This window comes from Podarcis vaucheri (genome assembly GCF_965113315.1).
Source record: "Podarcis vaucheri genome assembly, chromosome: 1".
NCBI lineage: Eukaryota > Metazoa > Chordata > Lepidosauria > Squamata > Lacertidae > Podarcis > Podarcis vaucheri.
Genome location: NC_138759.1, coordinates 133,124,829 through 133,144,875, shown reverse-complemented (window position 1 = coordinate 133,144,875; position 20,047 = coordinate 133,124,829). Strand labels below are relative to the sequence as shown.

The 20,047-nt window shown below is 43.0% G+C and overlaps 1 protein-coding gene across 1 annotated transcript in view; it reads left to right on the top strand.

The window, feature by feature from the left end:
* The window catches only part of PLEKHM3 (pleckstrin homology domain containing M3), an 86,252-nt gene that overhangs the window by 52,031 nt on the left and 14,174 nt on the right, over positions 1 to 20,047 (top strand). Inside the window, exons 6-7 of the mRNA XM_082238482.1 lie at positions 4,222 to 4,285; positions 15,274 to 15,431. Coding sequence (XP_082094608.1) covers positions 4,222 to 4,285; positions 15,274 to 15,431 — 222 coding nt within the window. The remainder of the gene's footprint in view (positions 1 to 4,221; positions 4,286 to 15,273; positions 15,432 to 20,047) is intronic.

Here is a 20,047-nt window from a genome sequence, read left to right as displayed (position 1 = left end):
CAGTTCTGTGTTATAACTACTTTGCTTTCTGGATTCACTTTGCTGACATTGACATTTCATTTTTGTGCAGACCTCTTCTTTAGATTATTTGCTTTTTTGCCAAAATGTTTAATACAATAATCTTTTTTTAAATGCAAGAACAAGTAAGCTACACAGAAGAGGTGGGGAAGGGGCTTCCAGCAGCCACATCTTAAGAGCCTTTTGGTCATCTTAGGATGCAATTCACCGGCACAGCCTAGTGCTTCTTTTTCACTCTAAAGTTGTTTGTCTGGCAAGAGGGTGGGGGCAGCAGCTGGGCAGCTCTGTTTTAGTTGTCCAGCACAGAAACAAAATCAGTTTGCACTGCTGCAGGACAATCGAGTCTATAGGACTGAGCGGTCAGACAGATTTTTTAAAGGGTCTGGGCTTAAATCTACTCTGGACATAAACTTCTAAAAGTGGGTAGATCAAGAGCAGCACTATTTGTTCTGAAAGAGAATGGCACTTGATCAAACTGTTTTTTGCATACAGTAGTACAGTCGTACCTTGGTTCTTGAACGCCTTGGTACTTGTACGTTTTGGCTCCTGAACACCAAAAACCTAGAAGTAAGTGTTCCAGTTTTCGAACATTTTTTGGAAGCCAAATGTCCGACACGGCTTCCACTTGAGTGTGAGAAGCTCCTGCAGCCAATCGGAAGCCACGCCTTAGTTTTCAAATAGTTTCGGGAGTCGAACGGACTTCTGGAACAGATAATATTTGAGAACCAAGGTATTTGAATCTTTTTCTTATATATCCTCATAAGAACAGTTCCTTGATTTATGCCCACCTGCCTCGATTTCATTGAGCTGCAGACTGTGAACTTCAGAATTTACTCTGCGCTTATCACTTTTGTACTTTGGCTTTTCGCATAGGTCTTAGGCAGGTCTGTTTGCAGTTGTTTTAGCCTAGCTGTCAGAGTGCTTAATTCAGTGCAGAAAAATTACTCTGAGCTGATGACAAATCATCTCTTAAATGCCTTTGGACAGTGTTTATTCTTAACAAAGGGACATAGCTACAAACCCTGCAACTTTGCCCTAAATGCAGAAAACAAAGCCTTATCTTGGGTTCTGTTTACAGTCAAAAAGTCACAGATAACCTTTTGTTTGTGTAGATACATCCCTGATAAGGCTGAGAGCCAAGGATGGATGAAATGTCTGGTTCTATCTTGCACAATTGCCATGCTTCAAACTAATTGCCAGTGAAAAAGAAATGGAAACACACAGAAACTGCCCACGGTGCCCAAGTTCCTTCTTAGATGTAATGTTTCTAATCCCACCCTGAACCAACAGGCAAAAGCCTACATTTCTATTTCTGTCACTTCTTAAGCTGTTCACCCAGAAGAGGCTTCACCTTTTCTTCCTCCCCCCGCCTTTTTTTTTTTAAAGGAATTCCCACCATTTCACTCTATAAGACGCACCAGACCACAAGACGCACCTAGTTTTTGGAGGAGGAAAACAAGAAAAAAATACATTCTGAATCTCAGAAGCCAGAACAGCAAGAGGGATCTCTGCGCAGTGAAAGCAGCAATCCCTCTTGCTGTTCTGGCTTCTGGGATAGCTGCGCAGCCTGCATTCGCTCTATAAGACGCACACACATTTCCCCTTACTTTTTAGGAGGGAAAAAGTGAGTCTTATAGAGCAAAAAATACAGTATTTCTTTTTGTGTGATTGAACTATTTTCTGTCCACACCAGCGGACAGATTGTGATGGGATGTGTCTGGAATTCAGAGTACACATCCCCATCACCTAACCTCCTTCTGAGAAGGGAAAAGCTCTCTGTGTGTTTAAAGGTTGTGTGGTTGTAGGTTTGGGCACACACCCCTTTCCAACAGCTGTAATGTGGTCTTCAGGTTCTCCACACCTGCCCTAAGTAAACAGACCAATGTCCTTAACCCTGAAGTCTTGGAATGATTGAAACAGCTTTGGCTTTTACCATTTTTATTGTTGTTCTTAATATATTGGTTTTGCCTTCCATTGTTGTTGCTGAGAATATTGCATCCCACTGACGTTTCACCTTTAGGCTGCAGTTATATACACACTGTGAGTAAGTCATATTGAACTCAGTGGGGCTTATGTCTGAGTAAAGGATTGCCGTGCCCATCTGCACCTTTTTATTATTGTTATGTATTTATTGAATTTATATCCTGCCTTTCCTCCCAAAGGAACCCAGCGGCACAACCTCTGCTGGCTCCCTGCTGCGGTGATTTTTGTTTCAGTCTTCTTTTATATTTCTCAAAGCGTTTCAAAAAATCTGTGCCAAAGTTGCAGCAAAGGAGGAACATTCGTTTAAGCGTGCTAGTTGTTCTTCTTCTAAACCAAACTATTTTGCAATGCAGTTTTCCCCCCAAGATCTAAACTGATTTCTCAATGTGAATAAATGACAATGTTTGTTGGTGCTTCTTCAAAGAAAATATTGCGCTGAACTAGATGTCCTGGCTGAATTGACCTTCATCTGACTGTGCAGATGTTCATAAGGTTGCCTTTAAAGCACTCAGACCCTGGATGCAACTGGTTCCATCCATTAGGCACATGATCTTAGTGCCACTGAGTGCCTTACGCTCTCTTTGATTTTGACGAGGAGAGCTTCTTAATGCACTTGGAGTGCTGTCATCAGAAATAGGCTTTGGCTATTCTGACGCTTCCTTCCATTGCAAATGAACAAGACCTGTTTCTGCAGTAATAGGAGTTTTGTTTAAAATAAAAAGTCAACAAAATTGGGCAGACCTTATTTTTAAGGCTTCTTCCCTGTCCCAGTTTCCATGGCAATGGGAATAAGTGTACTTTTCTTACGGTTTCTCACTTACTGGTCATGTGCTTTGTTGCTTCCAATATGTGTTTGTTGCGTTTCATCCTTGATAGAGTACTTTCTTACGGAACCAAAAAGGTGGGATATCTTTTGACGTCTCTGCCAATGTCACTTTGAGAAGCTGCTTTCATAGCATATTTGCCCCAAACATATGTGTGTGTGGGAGGGTTATATTTGAACGATATTTCCAACTCTCCTTTCCTGGGTATGATTGATAGATTTAGACATAACTACTTTTGAATCTGGGATGTTTTTCTTCATCAAGAAGTACATTGTACTTATTTTTGCAGTGGTAAAAACCTAGGATGGACTTCTATGTCTGAGTGGCTAGGGAAACCCAGCCAGATGGGCGGGGTATAAATGATAAATTGTTGTTGTTGTAGCAGTTTACAATCATAAAGTGAATCGTATGTCCCTAACAAAATTTTATATTTGTCATTTGAATGTTATTAACGTTGTTAGAGAACCATGTCTTGTCAAGAAACTATTCAGAGAAAAAGGAGGCAAAACCAACAGACATGTGGCACAGTGCTATTTTTCTAGAAAAAGAGGTGCCCAAACTCACCATGAATGCCCCCCAGTGGCGTAGCGTGGGGGTGCAGGGGGGGCCGGCCGCACCGGGCGCGACATCTGGGGGTTAGGGTTAGGGGGCGCAAATCTACGGGTTAGGGGGTGCAAATCCACGGGTTAGGGGGCGCAAATTACTTGCCTTGCCCCGGGTGCTGACAACCCACACTACGCCACTGCCCCCCCCAAGCGTTCTCTTATAATAGCAATGGTGCCCACCTGAGAGGTGCTGGAACTGAGTTCCGGCTGGGAAAGAAAGCCCTGTATGTGGGCATATACAAAACTACAGATCTGTTAAGATGCCACTGTTACTTCTCAATTTAAAATGAGGTCATTTGGTTTTTAGTTTAAAGCTGTGTGGAATTTTGTGAATGGGTAAAAATCTTTAATATTCAGCACTAAAAAAAACAACAACCAGTCTCCAGGATGGTTCAGATTTTGTGCCAGACTTTCTCCAAACTTTGGGATAAAATGGAAATGACAGGGTTCTAGGAAGCTGCAGCTGGAACCACCTGTAGAGGCATGTTTTTCCTCTGCAGTCTTCATCCTGTGGCCTGTGATCATACCGTGTGCCAGCCAGTTTTAAAGAAGAACTTCTTTTGCGAGAAGGAAATGGTAGGCCTGCAGGAAATGCTGTGGTCAGTGAAAGTAATGCAGATTCTCTAAATCATGTTTTTAAAAATTGGGTTGATGGTGGAAGGGGGTTTTTTTTCTCATGGATGTTGAAGAATTCAGTGTTTTTAATATCGTCTTATAAGAAGTTTCTGTATGAGATTTTGTTCTCTGAAAATTATACAAATACTCACTTTTTATTCTTGTTTTTCACCAAGAATTTTCCCTAGAGAGTATCTTCTTCAGCAGATCCACCTGTACTCCTTGGCAGACCTACAGCAGGTAATTGAATTTAGTTTCTCCAGAAGCTGGGCCTTATACATACTGTGAATACAGATTTTGTCAAGCTATGTCTTAGTGAGCCTTTCCAGACCAAGAAGCCTTCCTAAATGGTAACTCAGAGAAATGCCTTAAACATAGATTGCTTAAGAGCCAGTGTGGTGTAGTGGTTAAGAGCGGTAGTCTTGTAATCTGGGGGACCGGGTTCGCGTCTCCGCTCCTCCACATGCAGCTGCTGGGTGACCTTGGGCTAGTCACACTTCTCTGAAATCTCTCAGCCTCATTCAACTCACAGAGTGTTTGTTGTGGGGGAAGAAGGGAAAGGAGAATGTTAGCCGCTTTGAGACTCCTTCGGGTAGTGATAAAGCGGGATATCAAATCCAAACTCTTCTCTTCTTATCTATAACCAGAATATCAGTGATGATGATTTATTGCCATTAATGCAGTTAATGGCAGATGAGCTGATACCTTTTATGTCCGGTTCAAACCGGTTCAAGGGAAAAGCCAGAGGGCAGCTTTTTTCGTGAAGCTTTTTGTAAGTGCCTCGTTCTTCAGATAATCAAACTGCAGAAGAGCAAGTGGCCTAAACTTGGGGTGTCAGTCTCCCCAGTTGCCAGTTTCGTAATCAATGCCTTGCAAGCTGTTGTCGTTTAGTCGTGTCCGACTCTTCGTGACCCCATGGACCAGAGCATGCCAGGCACTCCTGTCTTCCACTGCCTCCCACAGTTTGGTCAAACTCATGCTGGTAGCTTCAAGAACACTGTCCCACCATCTCGTCCCCTGTCGTCCACTTCTCCTTGTGCCCTCCATCTTTCCCAACATCAGGGTCTTTTCCGGGGAGACTTCTCTTCTCATGAGGTGGCCAAAGTATTGGACCCTCAGCTTCAGGATCTGTCCTTCCAGTGAGCACTCAGGGCTGATTTCCTTCAGAATGGAGGGGTTTGATCTTCTTGCAGTCCATGGGACTCTCAAGAGTCTCCTCCAGCACCATAATTCAGAAGCATCAATTCTTCGGCGATCAGCCTTCTTCATGGTCCAGCTCTCACTTCCATACATCACTACTGGGAAAACCATAGCTTGCAAGCTGCTTAGCGCCAAGTATTGATAGCAGACTTTCAAGAAGCGATCAGTAGCTTATCAAACTTTCCTTGGGAGGGATGGGGAGTTGTCATTAAGGGGGTGGAGGCTTGCGAGAGTCATACTGCATGCATTTATTTAGCTGCTACTCTGACAGATTTCTTTGTCCTGATAAACATTTACATTACTTCCTTCCCTTTCTGCACCCCAGACCTTTCATCATGTAATTCAATTACAGTTGTGGCTCGGGTGCGTTAAATTGGATTTTGCTTTTAATCTGGCTGGATCCTTATTATCAGCCCAGAAAGTCTCTCTCTCACTCTCTCCTTCCCCCTCCACAATTTCCTTTCTTCTTAAGTGAGAAAACGGGCCATGCCATTTCAGTCAAAATGGTGAAATGATAAGGTTGGAAGAAGATCAGGACCCTTTAGCATAGCTGTCAACTTTCCCCTTTTTTTGCGAGGAATCCTATTCGGAATAAGGGAATTTCCCTTAAAAAAAGGGAAATGTTGACAGCTAGTCCCTTTAGGTGCTCTTAGTGATGCCCTAGCCAGATCCTTATTCAGGAAGTGTGACATTCTTGATTTGTCTAACATCCATGGGACCCAAATCAGTGTACATGTGGTTCCCAGGAAGTCTCACATCCAGGCACTGATCAGCCCAGGCACTGACCTGCTTACCTTGACCAAAATGCCTCATGTTCCTTGAAACCATATCCCTGGAAGAAAATCAGTTTGAATGGATTCTATTAGAAAAGAAGTGTATCTAGGCACTGTGGTCATCTGCAAGGGATTCTCACGTGGCAGGGTTAATGTTGCCAGCCTTTATGTCATGTTTGCAGACACCTGTATAACTCAGAGTTGGTCTGCCAACAGGCCTGATGCCTGATGCTAGCGCTCCACAATGCACATAAATTTAGGTTGCAGTCCTAAACCCGCTTCCCCATTTAACTCAGTGCGACCAACTTCTGAATAGGCTTTTCCTGCTAATAAGTGATAAACTGTGTTTACTTAGGAGTAAGTCACATTGAGTTGAATCGGGCTTACTCCCAGGTAATAGTAACGCTGCTTTCCATGCATTTGCACATGGTGAACCTTGTTGAACAAACTTTGTATTAGCTGTACACCACACATTGGTTCCATTTTAGTACCAAGAAAACTAGCTTTTCCTTGTACCAGTGGAATTGTGTGAATGCAATATGCAAGGTGGCTTTAAAAGCTGCTGAATGGACAGGTGTTTTGCCCCAGGTGGTGGTTGTTGCAGTGTAATTATAGGACAATCGAAGACAAATCCACTCCATAATAGCCTTTAATGCTCCTGTGCTCCATGAACAGAATAGTGTAGCACAAAAGGGAAGGTGTGAAGCAGGAGGAACGTAATTCTGGTAAAGTTGTCAAACTACTAGTAATGCCATTTATTCTTTTCATGATTTGGAAAGCACCGTGGGTGCAAATAAGAATGGCTCAGCAGGTCTGATCTTTAACCAAAGAAACGGTGGTTAGTCACACACAGGATTTAATGAAAATAAATAAATGAAATAAAACCATTTCTCTTATCATGTGCTGAGCACAACAGCTGGTCCAGCTACACAATCCCACTAAATGCCAGCTATTGCTTCTTTATTTTCCTACGTAGGCCTACAGTATGATGTGGGCACAGCTGTTGCTGCCTCTGCAGCAGACGTAGCCAACGTTATGACTTCCAGATGATGTTGGACTCTTAACTCCCATCAGCCCCGACCAGCCTAGCCAGTGGCTAGGGATGCTGGGAACTGTAGTTCAGCCGCTTCTGCAGGGCGCTGCATTGGCTACCTCTGCTCTACAGGCTCCAGGTGTCTTGCCTCTGGCCTAGCAGCAGCACCTTGCGGAGTGGAAACGAGCAGCAGGCAGCAGTCAAGGAAGCGAGCCCAGGTGCTACTGAACCCTGCTTTCTTTTCATCCAAGGCCTCTGCTAAGGGCGCAGCTCCCCTCCAGCCAGACAGGAGGAAAGCGCTGCCACGAGGTGGGCCAGTCCTTAATTGGCATTTGGTGTCGCTTTAATCCTTTTAAGACCATAAACTAAATATTGTGAGAAGGCAACAAGCCCAGAAAAGCAATCTTGCGTAATCAGGTCTTTGCTCTAATGCACAATTGTGAGAGGCCTGGCAGTTTGCGTAATATTTTAAGCTACGGTTGGTTTAGCCCATAGGAGCCAGCTAGGTGCCATACATTCCTTATCTCGTTTTATTCTTGCAACACTTCTTTTGTGCAGTAAGTGAGGGTGCTATAGAGTCACTTGCTCCAACCAGTGTTGTGGTTCAGGTGGAAAACTGAAGGTGAACTTCCCATATCCAGGCCCAACATTTTGTCTATCTATCTTCATCTTCTTCATCATCATCTTCTTCATTGTCAATTGAATTTGCATGCTGCCCTTCATCTGCAGATCACCAGGCAGTTCACAAAATAAAACCACAACGTGAAAATCACAAAATACATAGTAAAAATAAGACCAACAACAAACCAATATCCCCCCCACAACACAATTAAAAGGGCATAGGATGTTGCTCAAGAGGGAATGTTTTTGCCTCGCACCTAAAAGAAGTATAATGAAGGCACCAGCCGAACCTCTCTAGGGAGAGCACCCCACAAGTGGAGAGCAACAGGTGTTAGAATCATAGAATCATAGAGTTGGAAGAGACCACAAGGGCCATCGAGTCCAACCCCCTGCCAAGCAGGAAACACCATCAGAGCACTCCTGACATATGGTTGTCAAGGCTCTGCTTAAAGACCTCCAAAGAAGGAGACTCCACCACACTCCTTGGCAGCAAATTCCACTGTCGAACAGCTCTTACTGTCAGGAAGTTCTTCCTAATGTTTAGGTGGAATCTTCTTTCTTGTAGTTTGAATCCATTGCTCCGTGTCCGCTTCTCTAGAGCAGCAGAAAACAACCTTTCTCCCTCCTCTATGTGACATCCTTTTATATATTTGAACATGGCTCTCATATCACCCCTTAACCTCCTCTTCTCCAGGCTAAACATGCCCAGCTCCCTTAGCTGTTCCTCATGGAGAGCAACAGGTGTTGTCACCCTCCAGACCTCTCATGGAGGAGGCACACAAAGAACAGCCTCAAAGGATGATCTCAGGGTCCAGGTAGGTTCATATGAAGAGAGGCGGTCCTTGAGGTATTGCGGTCCTGAGCCATTTAAGGCTTTATAGGTCAAAACCAGCACTTTGAATTGGGTCTGGGGCCTAATTGGTAGCCAGTGCAGTCAGGCCAGCATCAGTGTAATATGCTCAGGCCATCTTGCCCTGGGGAGCAACCGTGCCACCCATTTCTGCACTAGCAGAAGTTTCTGAACTTTCTTCAAAGGCAGCTCTACATATAGCATGTTGCGGTTATATGACGCGTTGCAGAAGGATACTGTGGTTATCCAAAACCGCTGAGAGGCCAAGGAGAACAGGGACAACATACACTCTGTTTCTCTCCCTATACAGGTCATACAAAGCGACCAAAGCAGTTTCTGTGCCAAAACCAGGCCTAAACCCCAACTGAAATGGATCTAGAAAATTACACCACCATGCTGCAAAAGTGGTGGACGAAGAAACAGCTTAAAACATTGGTGGTGTTTTTAAAACTAAACCTTTGCGTCTTAATATTTTCACTCTTGACACCGCCCGCAGGTGGAGGAGAGTCCTCTACGGTCTTTGGCTGTGCATTGCACACTGCCCCGTCCTTCTGTTTCCTCTTTTGCTAAATTCTATAAACACCACACTATTCTGTCACCTACAACCGCTATTTCCAGTTCCAGTCTGGAAAAAGTGTGGTATGCTACCATAATCCATGCTTCTCCTTTTTCCTAGACTTAGCAAAACGGCAGTGCTTGTGGCCGCTTAACTTGGTGCATTACTTAGGAAGCAAATCACACATGTTTTCAAATCTGAAAGTCCCAGAATGTCAAAAGAAGTTTACAAGCCAACCAGTATTTCCAGGAGAGCCCTTTCTTAATAAAAGCTACGGTAACTTAACGGAAATAATTCAGATTGTGAACGGACGGTTGAAATTACAGCCTCTGTGTTGACTTACAAAGAATCTTATCGTCAATATGATGATAATGATTAACATGCTGATTTACAAGGGTGGGGTCACAAGATATTTGCAGACTCTGCACTGTCCTCCCAGTGGCAACAGCACCTTGGTATGTAGGCTTTGTCGCCTCTTTAGCTTCAATTATTAACCCTAACCTGCAACCTCACAAAACACAATGCTCCCTCGTTAAAATTAAAGAGGGTAAATGAAGGCTTAACCTCTCTTTGTTGAACTCACTTGCCTTTTCCTGGAGATGCCCAGCCCAAGGTTAGCTGCCTTGAAGTATCGGTGAGCTAGCAAACCAGGCTCAGTAAAATGATCAAACATTGTGAAACTTTATATTTTACCTACTAATATTCTTCTACTCTTCTTCTTCTTTTTCTTTTTTGCTTGTGCATTTCTCATTAAGTGGCAGGCCTTGAACAGACCTTTTGGGGGCATTTTCTTTTTAAGCTTCCATAATTTTAAACATCATCATAACCATTTTATTTGTATGCTGCAGTTCCATAGTTAAAACGATGCTCAAGGAGGCTTACAACATGACAAGATTTACATAATTACCAATGCAACAAAAGTCATAAGCAATAAATGAAACACATCAAAAAGTACACAGCCAGATGGAAAACTATTTCCACATAAATCATAAAATCTAAAACTAAGAACACAGCTTTAATATCAAGTACAATTTAAAATGACAAAGATAAAAAATAAAAGCAATTTAAAAAACAAAAACGGAGCCCTCTCTGCCCAGATGGAAGGAGGCAGGCAAGGCCCTTCAGGTGATATCATGAGGGACAGCCAGCCTAGCCCTCAAAACATTAGTTCAGTGGACAGGGTGATGTGGATTAAACTTTCAGCTCTGCCATGACATTCCTTGGGTAGTTTTGAGCTACCGTCACATCTCTTGACTTTGCCTCCCCCTAACTCAGAGAAGAGTTGTCAAATGCAGGCCAGTTCAAACACGATGGAGTCAATGCGTAAAGTTCACGGAAAGTGCTTCTCTATGGTGTTGACTCCACCCAAGATTTGAAAGCTGCCCTCCGCATGGATTGTCCCATGAGAGAGAGAAAGAGGGAAGGAGACTCCTTCCCTCCACAGAGAGTACTGCTCTTCAGAACTGCACACATTCCTGGTGACCTGCTGGTACTGGCCTGGAGACTTTCCCATGCTGCTGAGTTCCTTTCACGCAACATGGTCCCATGTGGAGCTGCCACAACATGGAGACACTTCCCTGCTATAAAACTTTAGTTGGCCGTGTTTAACAATGGTAAGCATTTAGCATACTCTGAATATATTGTTGAGGCCGGTCATGATGTTGTTGTTGTTTAGTCATTTAGTCGTGTCCGACTCTTTGTGACCCCATGGACCAGAGCACGCCAGGCACTCCTGTCTTCCACTGCCTCCCGCAGTTTGGTCAGACTCATGCTGATAGCTTCGAGAACACTATCCAACCACCTCGTCCTCTGTCGTCCCCTTCTCCTTGTGCCCTCCATCTTTCCCAACATCAGGGTCTTTTCCAGGGAGTCTTCTCTTCTCATGAGATAGCCAAAGTATTGGAGCCTCAGCTTCTGTCCTTCCAGTGAGCACTCAGGGCTGATTTCCTTCAGAATGGATGCGCTTGATCTTCTTGTAAGTGGCTTAGTAAGTTAATTTAGGGTGCATTTCTGCCCAGTTATTTGGGGGAGTGGGTGGGAAGCCTCATTGGCATAGAACAGTAACAATGGACAGTGTTGCCACCATATTCAGAAAATATGGCACAATATTTGCTTGCTGAGTCAATGTTTCCCTACCCCTCCCCTGCGAAGTTCTCACCATGTATTGATTTAGCTCTCTAGTTGTACTTTGACTATGTTAGGCGTATGCCTAATACATTGTGAAGATACGGAGATAACATTCTTTGTACAGTACAGCTTTCAATGAGACTTCCTTAAGGCCTTTTCTATAGAAGCTATTTGTACTCATTTCCCCAGTGCGATATTTTTGTAAACAGCAACTTTGGCTGTTAAGTGTTCCCTCTTCTCTGCAGGCATTGAATAAATGGAACCGCAAACTACAGCACACCATGGTGACCAGTAGGCAAGGAAATCCCATACTGTACTGAAAAGGGTACAGAATTGTGCAAAACACCTTTGTTAAACATTACTAAAGCATTCTTACAATGTAAAACATACCGTATTTTTTGCTCTATAAGACTCACTTTTTCCTTCCTAAAAAGTAAGGGGAAATGTGTGTGCGTCTTATGGAGCGAATGCAGGCTGTGCAGCTATCCCAGAAGCCAGAACAGCAAGAGGGATTGCTGCTTTCACTGCACAGCGATCCCTCTTGCTGTTCTGGCTTCTGAGATTCAGAATATTTTTTTTCTTGTTTTCCTCCTCCAAAAACTAGGTTCGTCTTGTGGTCTGGTGAGTCTTATAGAGCGAAAAATACGGTACATTACATTGCAAGATAATATAAAACATACATTCAAGACTATATTGCAGGTTATTATATATATTCATAATAATAAAACTATTTAGCAGTGCAATCCTAAGGGTGCTTGCGTACGAGGAAGCCCCGCTACAGCGTACAATCATTAACTCAAAGCTCTGCTAATGTGGTTGTATTTCAGGTTTTTTGTTTTATATATTTCTATCACTCCCTGCTATGCAAAACTTCCAGGAAGTAATAAACCGCATGCTTGCCATTCCGCAAACACACATAGGTAAAATGATCAACCGTACAACTCTCATCATCACAGAGTTGCTTTAAAAACAAACCAAAAAAACTTCAAAGCCCTCTGTTGCTAGATATAGTCTGACTACCTAGTCTGCCTTACAAATCAAAGAAGGTCACATTATCCATTTTTCAGACTCTCAAAACAAAAAATCACAAAGTCAAAAAGCCTCCAAATTGGGCATTCCCAACCTTCGGCCCTCCAGATGTTTTGGCCTACAACTCCCATGATCCCTAGCTAACAGGAGGGATGGTGGGAATTGTAGTCCAAAACATCTGGAGGGCCGAAGGTTGGGGGTGCCTGCTCCAAATCCTGTCTTCCTGAATTCTAGAAACCACCTGTTAAACACATTAATGCAGCTGAACCACATCAGCACAACTGTTTTGTATGTTCAAAGCATGTTCCAGCTTTGCAGTGCGTTATCCTGTCCACATCTGCAACTATGTAAGTCATGGCGCAGTCCTTCTCTACTCAGTGGTTTGCAACTGGATGGCACTGCATTTCTTTTTAGGTACCAGCAAGTAGCCTCTGACTAGAGACAATTGGCTGCAAGGGTACAAGTGCTGTCTGCAAAAAATTCTGCTCTGGCCAGAATTTTCAAAGATTGCTTGTCAGCTGGTCTCTGCCTCCCAGCCAGTAGCATGCAGCCTTACCCACCGAGTACCTCAAGATGCCTCACGGGAAGTGATTCCTAAATGAATAGATAAATAATATCTCTTGTTGTTGTTGTTTAGTCATTTAGTTGTGTCCGACTCTTCGTGACCCCATGGACCAGAGCACGCCAGGCACGCCTGTCTTTCACTGACTCCCGCAGTTTGGTCAAACTCATGCTGGTAGCTTCGAGAACACTATCCAACCATCTCGTCCTCTGTCATCCCCTTCTCCTTGTGCCCTCCATCTTTCCCAACAACAGGGTCTTTTCCAGGGAGTCTTCTCTTCTCATGAGGTGGCCAAAGTATTGGAACCTCAGCTTCACGATCTGTCCTTCCAGTGAGCACTCAGGGCTGATTTCCTTCAGAATGGATAGGTTTGATCTTCTTGCAGTCCATGGGACTCTCAAGAGTCTCCTCCAGCACCAGAATTCAAAAGCATCAATTCTTCGGCGATCAGCCTTCTTTATGGTCCAGCTCTCACTTCCATACATCACTACTGGGAAAACCATAGCTTTAACTATACGGACCTTTGTTGGCAAGGTGATGTCTCTGCTTTTTAAGATGCTGTCTTAATATCTCTGAACACCCCCCCCCCCTTTTCTACCCCTAACATGGACACACACTTGTCTTTGCTGACAAACATCCTTTCCAAACTAATCCAGATCCTGCAAAACCTCCAGTACTGGTTTCTTAGTAAAGCATGGAGATTGTTCACTTCTGTGTATATCAATTTGCGTGTTATTATTTTAAGAACTTATTATTGCAGCCTATTGGCTATACGGTAAGGCTGAGACGGAATTGTTTAAGGCTGGATATTACTGATCCTGGTGCATCATTCGCTTTTCCTCTGTTCCGGCCTGCATTTCTTTGTTTACATTAATCCGCAAGTGTATATGCTCTATCACTAACATATCTGCTGCTCCTTGCGTTTCCTCATATTTGTTGGACATCATTTCCCCTTAACCAGTTTAGACTTTTGACTCGTATTGCCAAAATTAAGTAAGGAAGAGATTTTTTAAAAGTTGCTTATAGTACTGACTTTGACCGTCTGTTATAATAGAGCAGTATCAGATCCCTGGCTTTGAGCCGCACCTCCCCGCAGTGACCTTTGTGAATTGTTTAAGGTCCAGAGTGAGGCCATCATTCTATAGCAGGACACAATAAAAGCATCACCTTTCCGTGCAGTACAAACAGATGTCGAGTCTGCATGGCTAGCAATAACATTTCAGCTTCCTGCTGCCACAGATGTTCTTACAAGAACGAGGGCTTTTCAGCATTTCCATCCCGTGGCATCGACCCAAGCCATCCCATGAACTTCCTTTCCTGCCTACATTTTTCCATTTAGTGTATGTGCTGCAGTTTAGGCCTTCAGGAATACATATAGAATAAGAAATACATTTAGCATAAGTGAGGTGAGCATTCTTACGGAATCTGCATTTACTTATTTTGCTTTAAGTTTTGAGTCTTGCGGCACCTTAAAGACAAACAGTTTTATTACAGTGTTAAGTTTTTGTGGACTACAGTACACAATATTACCGTGAGTAGCAGAATATATACACACACAAGGTTCTGGAGGAGATTGAAGATAGTGAGGGCAGAGGTAAATGGAACACAATAAATACAGACACAGTGATAATTACGTACCGGTAATTACCAGTAATCATTACTAAAATAGTTGTTTTGGCATTAGTAATTGGATACTCAACATTTTGAGTAAACAGAAAGACTGCTAGTACAGTGGTGCCTCGCAAGACGAAATTAATCCGTTCCGCGAGTCTCTTTGTCTAGCGGTTTTTTAGTCTTGCGAAGCAACCCTATTAGCGGCTTAGCGCTATTAGCGGTTTAGCGGCTATTAAAGGCTTAGCGGCTTAGAAAAAGGGGGGGAAGCGGAAAAAATCGGAACACTCGCAAGACGTTTTCGTCTTGCAAAGCAAGCCCATAGGGAAAATCGTCTTGCGAAGCAGCTCAAAAACGGAAAACCCTTTCGTCTAGCGGGTTTTCCGTCTTGCGAGGCATTCGTCTTGCGGGGCACCACTGTACTGAGTCACATGGTGGAGGGAACCGGCACATTTAAGCGAACATTCAAATGTGGATTTTCACATACTAGGGCCATTGCATGCCTCTTAAATTATATATATATAACTCTTCCATTGTTATCAGTTGAGTAAAACAATAGAAGAAAAACACTAGTAAAATAAAAACAGACAAGCATTGTAAGTAAATGAATTAAACAATCTAACTTTACCTATCTCCAAACAGGTGTAAAATTACCTTTTAATGTTCTGTTACCTTGTTGCCGTAGGTGGGTTTTATTTGGCATTCTTCAGCCGGAATTGCATGATTCACTCCACCCTGCAGCAAGCCCTTCAGTGTTTAATCAACTCTGAATTGTGTTTTAGTTTGGTAATGAGACACACGAATAATGTCCAGTCATTTCTGTTGCTGATTCTTGGTGATGGGGTCTCTTTTCTGTTGCTTTGCAGGTTATTGAAGGGAAGCTGGCCCCTTTCCTTGGGAAGGTAATCAAATTTGCCACTTCCCATGTCTACAACTGCAGCCTTTGTAGCCAAAAGGGATTCATTTGCGAGATCTGTAACAACGGCGAGATCCTGTACCCCTTTGAGGACATTTCTACAAGCAGGTAAAGGACGGTGATTTCATGTGTTGCTTTGCATGTGTGTACATTTACAGTAATGATGAGAGGGCTGGTGCAAATATGAGCAAGAGTTCAGCTTACCTCCTTTCTATGTGGAAACCTTTTATGAAGGCCAAATGAGGCACAACATTAAATGCATCTTCATACCAATGGAGGAATTTCCTCTCCGTGCAAATAGCAGCTTCAAAGGAGTGGTTTTCATGTGGACTACAGTTAAACTCCCTGTCACCATCACCACCAGTAATCACCCACCGCAGCTGCTACTTGCATTTGTAGCCGGTACAAGTGGAAAGTGTGCATATTCATGGGGTGTGTACCATCATGCTTTGGTCTGCTTCACGACATGTACATGCAAATTTGCCACTTCCCATGTGTACAACTGCAGCCTTTGTAGTCAAAAGGGATTCATTTGCGAAATCTGTAACTGGAGGGAACTGGAGTTCAGCACCGCTCCCTGCAGTGTGTAAATGCAAAGGACTAGACATGTGTAGTTACGGCAAGCACAACAGTGTACATAACACACAAAGGGGCCTTAAGGGGACTTGTGAACTCAAGAGGGACTTTCAGAATCTGACCATTAAAATTCCTTAAGACATTTATTTCTAAGCTGTTCAGATTGTAAATGCAAGTCTGATATTTTAGAGGCCCTAGGCAAGGTAAGGTTAATGGGACCTGCCTATCCCGAGCCAACAAGTTTCAAGAATATTTAGCTTTTCTGGGGGTCAGTATCCAGACTGTCTATTCCCTTCTCATGGCCCCCTGTACGTATGGGAAGCCTGAGGATAGGAGAAAAGATGACAGGCATATGACACTTGTCTTTCATCAGCCCGTAAGTAGTTGTGCTATTGGCAACTGAGTGCATCATCTTGCTGCATATTGGACTTGGGGATTGTTAGATAAAGTAGCTGACCAGGCTACATGTTGGGGCTGATTCATACATGCATGCTTATCCCTTAATCTGACTGTATATCATGCCTGTGTCATTCAGGCACAGATAAAACATCTATGGCACCCCAGTTGAGTTTTTCAATGGAGTGTCCAGGAGTGAGTCATAAATAACTAAGTTTTGTATATTCATGATGTTGATCCTCCCTTGGGCATTGTTGGCAGTTTGTGAGACGGCCAGGATTATTTTGTTAGCATAATTTGTTGAGAGTTGTTTTTCTTCCCAGCTGGGAGAAGAGTTCCGTGCCAGTGCAGCCCAAGGCCACCTTTTACTGAGATTTTTGACTGGCACCTCTTTTACTGCTAATATTTGCCCCATCTTTCCCTGGTTTTGTTTCAGTACCTTGTTTTTAGTATGAGGTCCAAGCCCTGAACGTATATTAAATGAGGTGTGGAGCACAACTGTGCAAACACTGATTAAGAAAGAAAAGAGAACACTTGCAAAACAGTAATTTCTAGGACGGAAAGTTGTGAATGAAAAAGCATTAAAGAGAACTAAGATCATGGCTATATAAGGCAAAGATATCTGCAAGGGACTCATGAGGATAATGAAAGGGGCAAAATACTTCATGTAAGAAGGTTTCCCAGTGCAATGCATGTAGTTTCTCTGCAGAATGATTTGATTACTCTGAGTGTTTGCTGTGCATTAAAATCACAGGTTAAATGCCTTAGAATTCTGAAATCTTAAATGCCCTGAGAGAATTTGCAGTACATCTCAGGTCAGTGATATCTGGGTGTAATGACTTCTGTTGGTGCTTATTACACTGGCAGCAGGTAATATATATGTGTACATGTTCAATACAAAAACAGATTTAATGACACTGATATAACCACATCATTTTCAAAATAATATTTAATATTGCTGTACCAATGAAGTCATGGTTCAGTAACAAAAGTGAATTAGTTTGATCAGTTAACTTTTATTTTGGCAATTAGTTTGAACATTATCTGTCTGCATATTGGATAATGTTCTTTTGTTGGGGCACTGTGTTAATAGAAAGCAGGTTGCCCATTAATAGATGTAATAGTTTATTTCTTTTTAAAATAGGATTCATTCGTAAGATTGCCACATAGGCAATGCTTTAAATTTAGGTTTGTTAAAAGAAATCAAGTGGGCTGCCTTTTAATTCCAAGACAGGTCTTGGCAGCCCCAGTCATTGCAGATTCTATGTTTCACTCTGAATTAAAGTATAACCCTCTTTGTCCATTCTATTTTTTTTGGGGGGGGGGAGGTGGGGTGTTTCAACTTGGTATGAGTCGGGCTCACGTGCTCCTGCCCCTGTCCCAAAGAAAAACCTCACAAATATTTCAATATATTGAGATTTCTGTTGGTAGGGTTGCATTCCCTTATTTAGGTAATCATTGCCTTAAATGTTTGCCCCGCTGAACTGGGGTTCAGGTGTTCTGTTCTAGTACTTATATTACTCTGTGCCTCTGTACCCTGAGCCCCTGCTAAGATGGCAGAGTTACGAACAAGTTGGACCATGGCGCCTGATTCCGCATTTCCACTTTCGAGTAGGCAAAGAATACCATACAGTGATATTCCCCTTGCTGGTAGTTCCCCTGAAAGGTTTATACCGTTGTATCAGCAAACACAAGCCCTGGCATTGAATTTCAGAGGAGTGGCCTTGTTAGTCCGTTGCAGCAAAAAACAATGCATAGCCTTTGAATTGGAGTAGGTGCCCAAAACGGATTGAGAAGGTTGATGGTTTTTCGGGAAGAAGGACGGGGTAATTTAAGCTGGCATGTTCAGCACGTTTCACTAACACCCCCTCCCACAACCATCTAAGAGGGATATATAACATTTACAGTTTTGTAGATCCACAAATTAGTTTTCTAAAGCTTTGCCCCTAAATGGAGATGAAAATAAATATTAACACATGTGCATTGTGATGAACTTACTGTTATCCTAATGTCTTTGTTTCTGCTCCTTCACTTGCATGTGTTCAGCTTCACTAAATCTAAATAAAATGAATGCCTCTTGTGTTTTAAAAGAGTGCAAAACTAGAGTTTTAATAAATCTTGAGCCTCTGTTAGAGTGGTATATATATAAAAAACAACCCAACAATAAATTGCCTTAATAAGAAGCTGTTTGTACTGTGTGAAAGAGTTTCCCTGCATTCACAGCATTCTTGGATGACCAGGAATTGAAGTGTCTTTGCACCTTGCTTTGCATATATTTTCCCTTTGTCTTTTTGCCTTGACCTTTCCACTTGACAAAGAAGAAAGCAAAGCGATGAGTCTTAGGTGCCCTTGCCAAGACCTGCCAGAGGGTCAGCGCTGGATGACGACCATCCTGATATAATGGCATCCTCACAGGGGCTGAGGGAGAGAACAAGTTCTGGTAGAAAAGTAGTTTTTCTGTGGGTCCATTTCCAGATGTGATTTCTCAAGGCCTGTCTCTTCCTGAGACAGATAAATCTCCGGGCAGAAGGAAACCCTCCCCCCCCCCCCCGCCCGCTTTTAAAGAGCTGGAGTTTCCATTTGCATGGAGGCTGTTTGCTCAGCATTCATTTTTTGTCAATCCTTGAGCAAACAGAGCAAATACCTGGATAATGCACTCATCTGGCTTTGAATGCACATATATTACATACCCTTTTCTTGCTAATCGGTGTGACACATTCCTTTGTTGGCTAAATGGTTCCAAAACAAACACAATCATTTCAGTTAATTAGCAGGGTTTTGTGGGCTGTGCCTGGCAAGCTCCTTACATCCTGTCCGACAATACACAACTTCCAAGTCTGCTGTCTTAGCACTGGTGTAGAATGCTCAAATAATTCTCTCTCTCTCTTTTTTTTTTTCTTGCTTGGTTTTGCATTGCTTAGTTAAAGTATTCCCCTTCCTTGGATTTCCTGGGTGTCGGGTTTTGGAATGAAAACTAAAAATAGAAGAATAGTAAAGTGCAAGTGGAAATGTTGTAATAGTTGGGTCTTCTGATTTTTTCCTGTCAGCTCCAGCAATTAGTTTTTAAGTAGACATGGAAATTGACTTAAGCCTGCTGGAAACAGTGTTCTCAGGAAAGCTTTACTTTCCAGGGGGCAGAGTGTCAGGTGGTAGTTACTCACTGGGGTGGTGGAATAGCACTGCACATGCTTGAAGATACTGCATTGTGAATTTTTTGCAGCTTTCGGATACAAGCTCTTGTTGCTGAGATCTCCTTCACCCTTTACTGCAAGGACTCAAAAAATTAGTTCTTCCTTGCAAAGTAAAATGCTGATAAATGTTTAGTATGGCAAAATTCCAGGTTCTGCTACCTGTCAGCGCTGGGAAACATTTTGTTGTTGGGTCATTGTTGATCTGGTTTTTCAGATCAACTTCAGGGATAGGGGTCTCAAACTGGTATTCCACACAGACAACCAAGATCCAGTGCCTTTCTTTCTCTACCACCAACGCAGCCCATCTGCTGAAGGAATTGCTTGCTTTACCCAGAGGTGTCCTCTAGAAAGCATTAGAAGACTCACTGGCTGGTGCATCACCCAGTCAGGTGGAATCAGTGCAGTTCCACTTGGCCTTGTAAAGCCTTTACCCCCAGGATATCCTCTTTGGCCCACCCTAAACAACCTGACTCTCATTGAGAAGAACATGCCAAGCTGAATTTCTGCTCTTCCCCTTCCTTCACAGAACCCTCTGCCTCTCGAACATGACCGTTTGCTTTT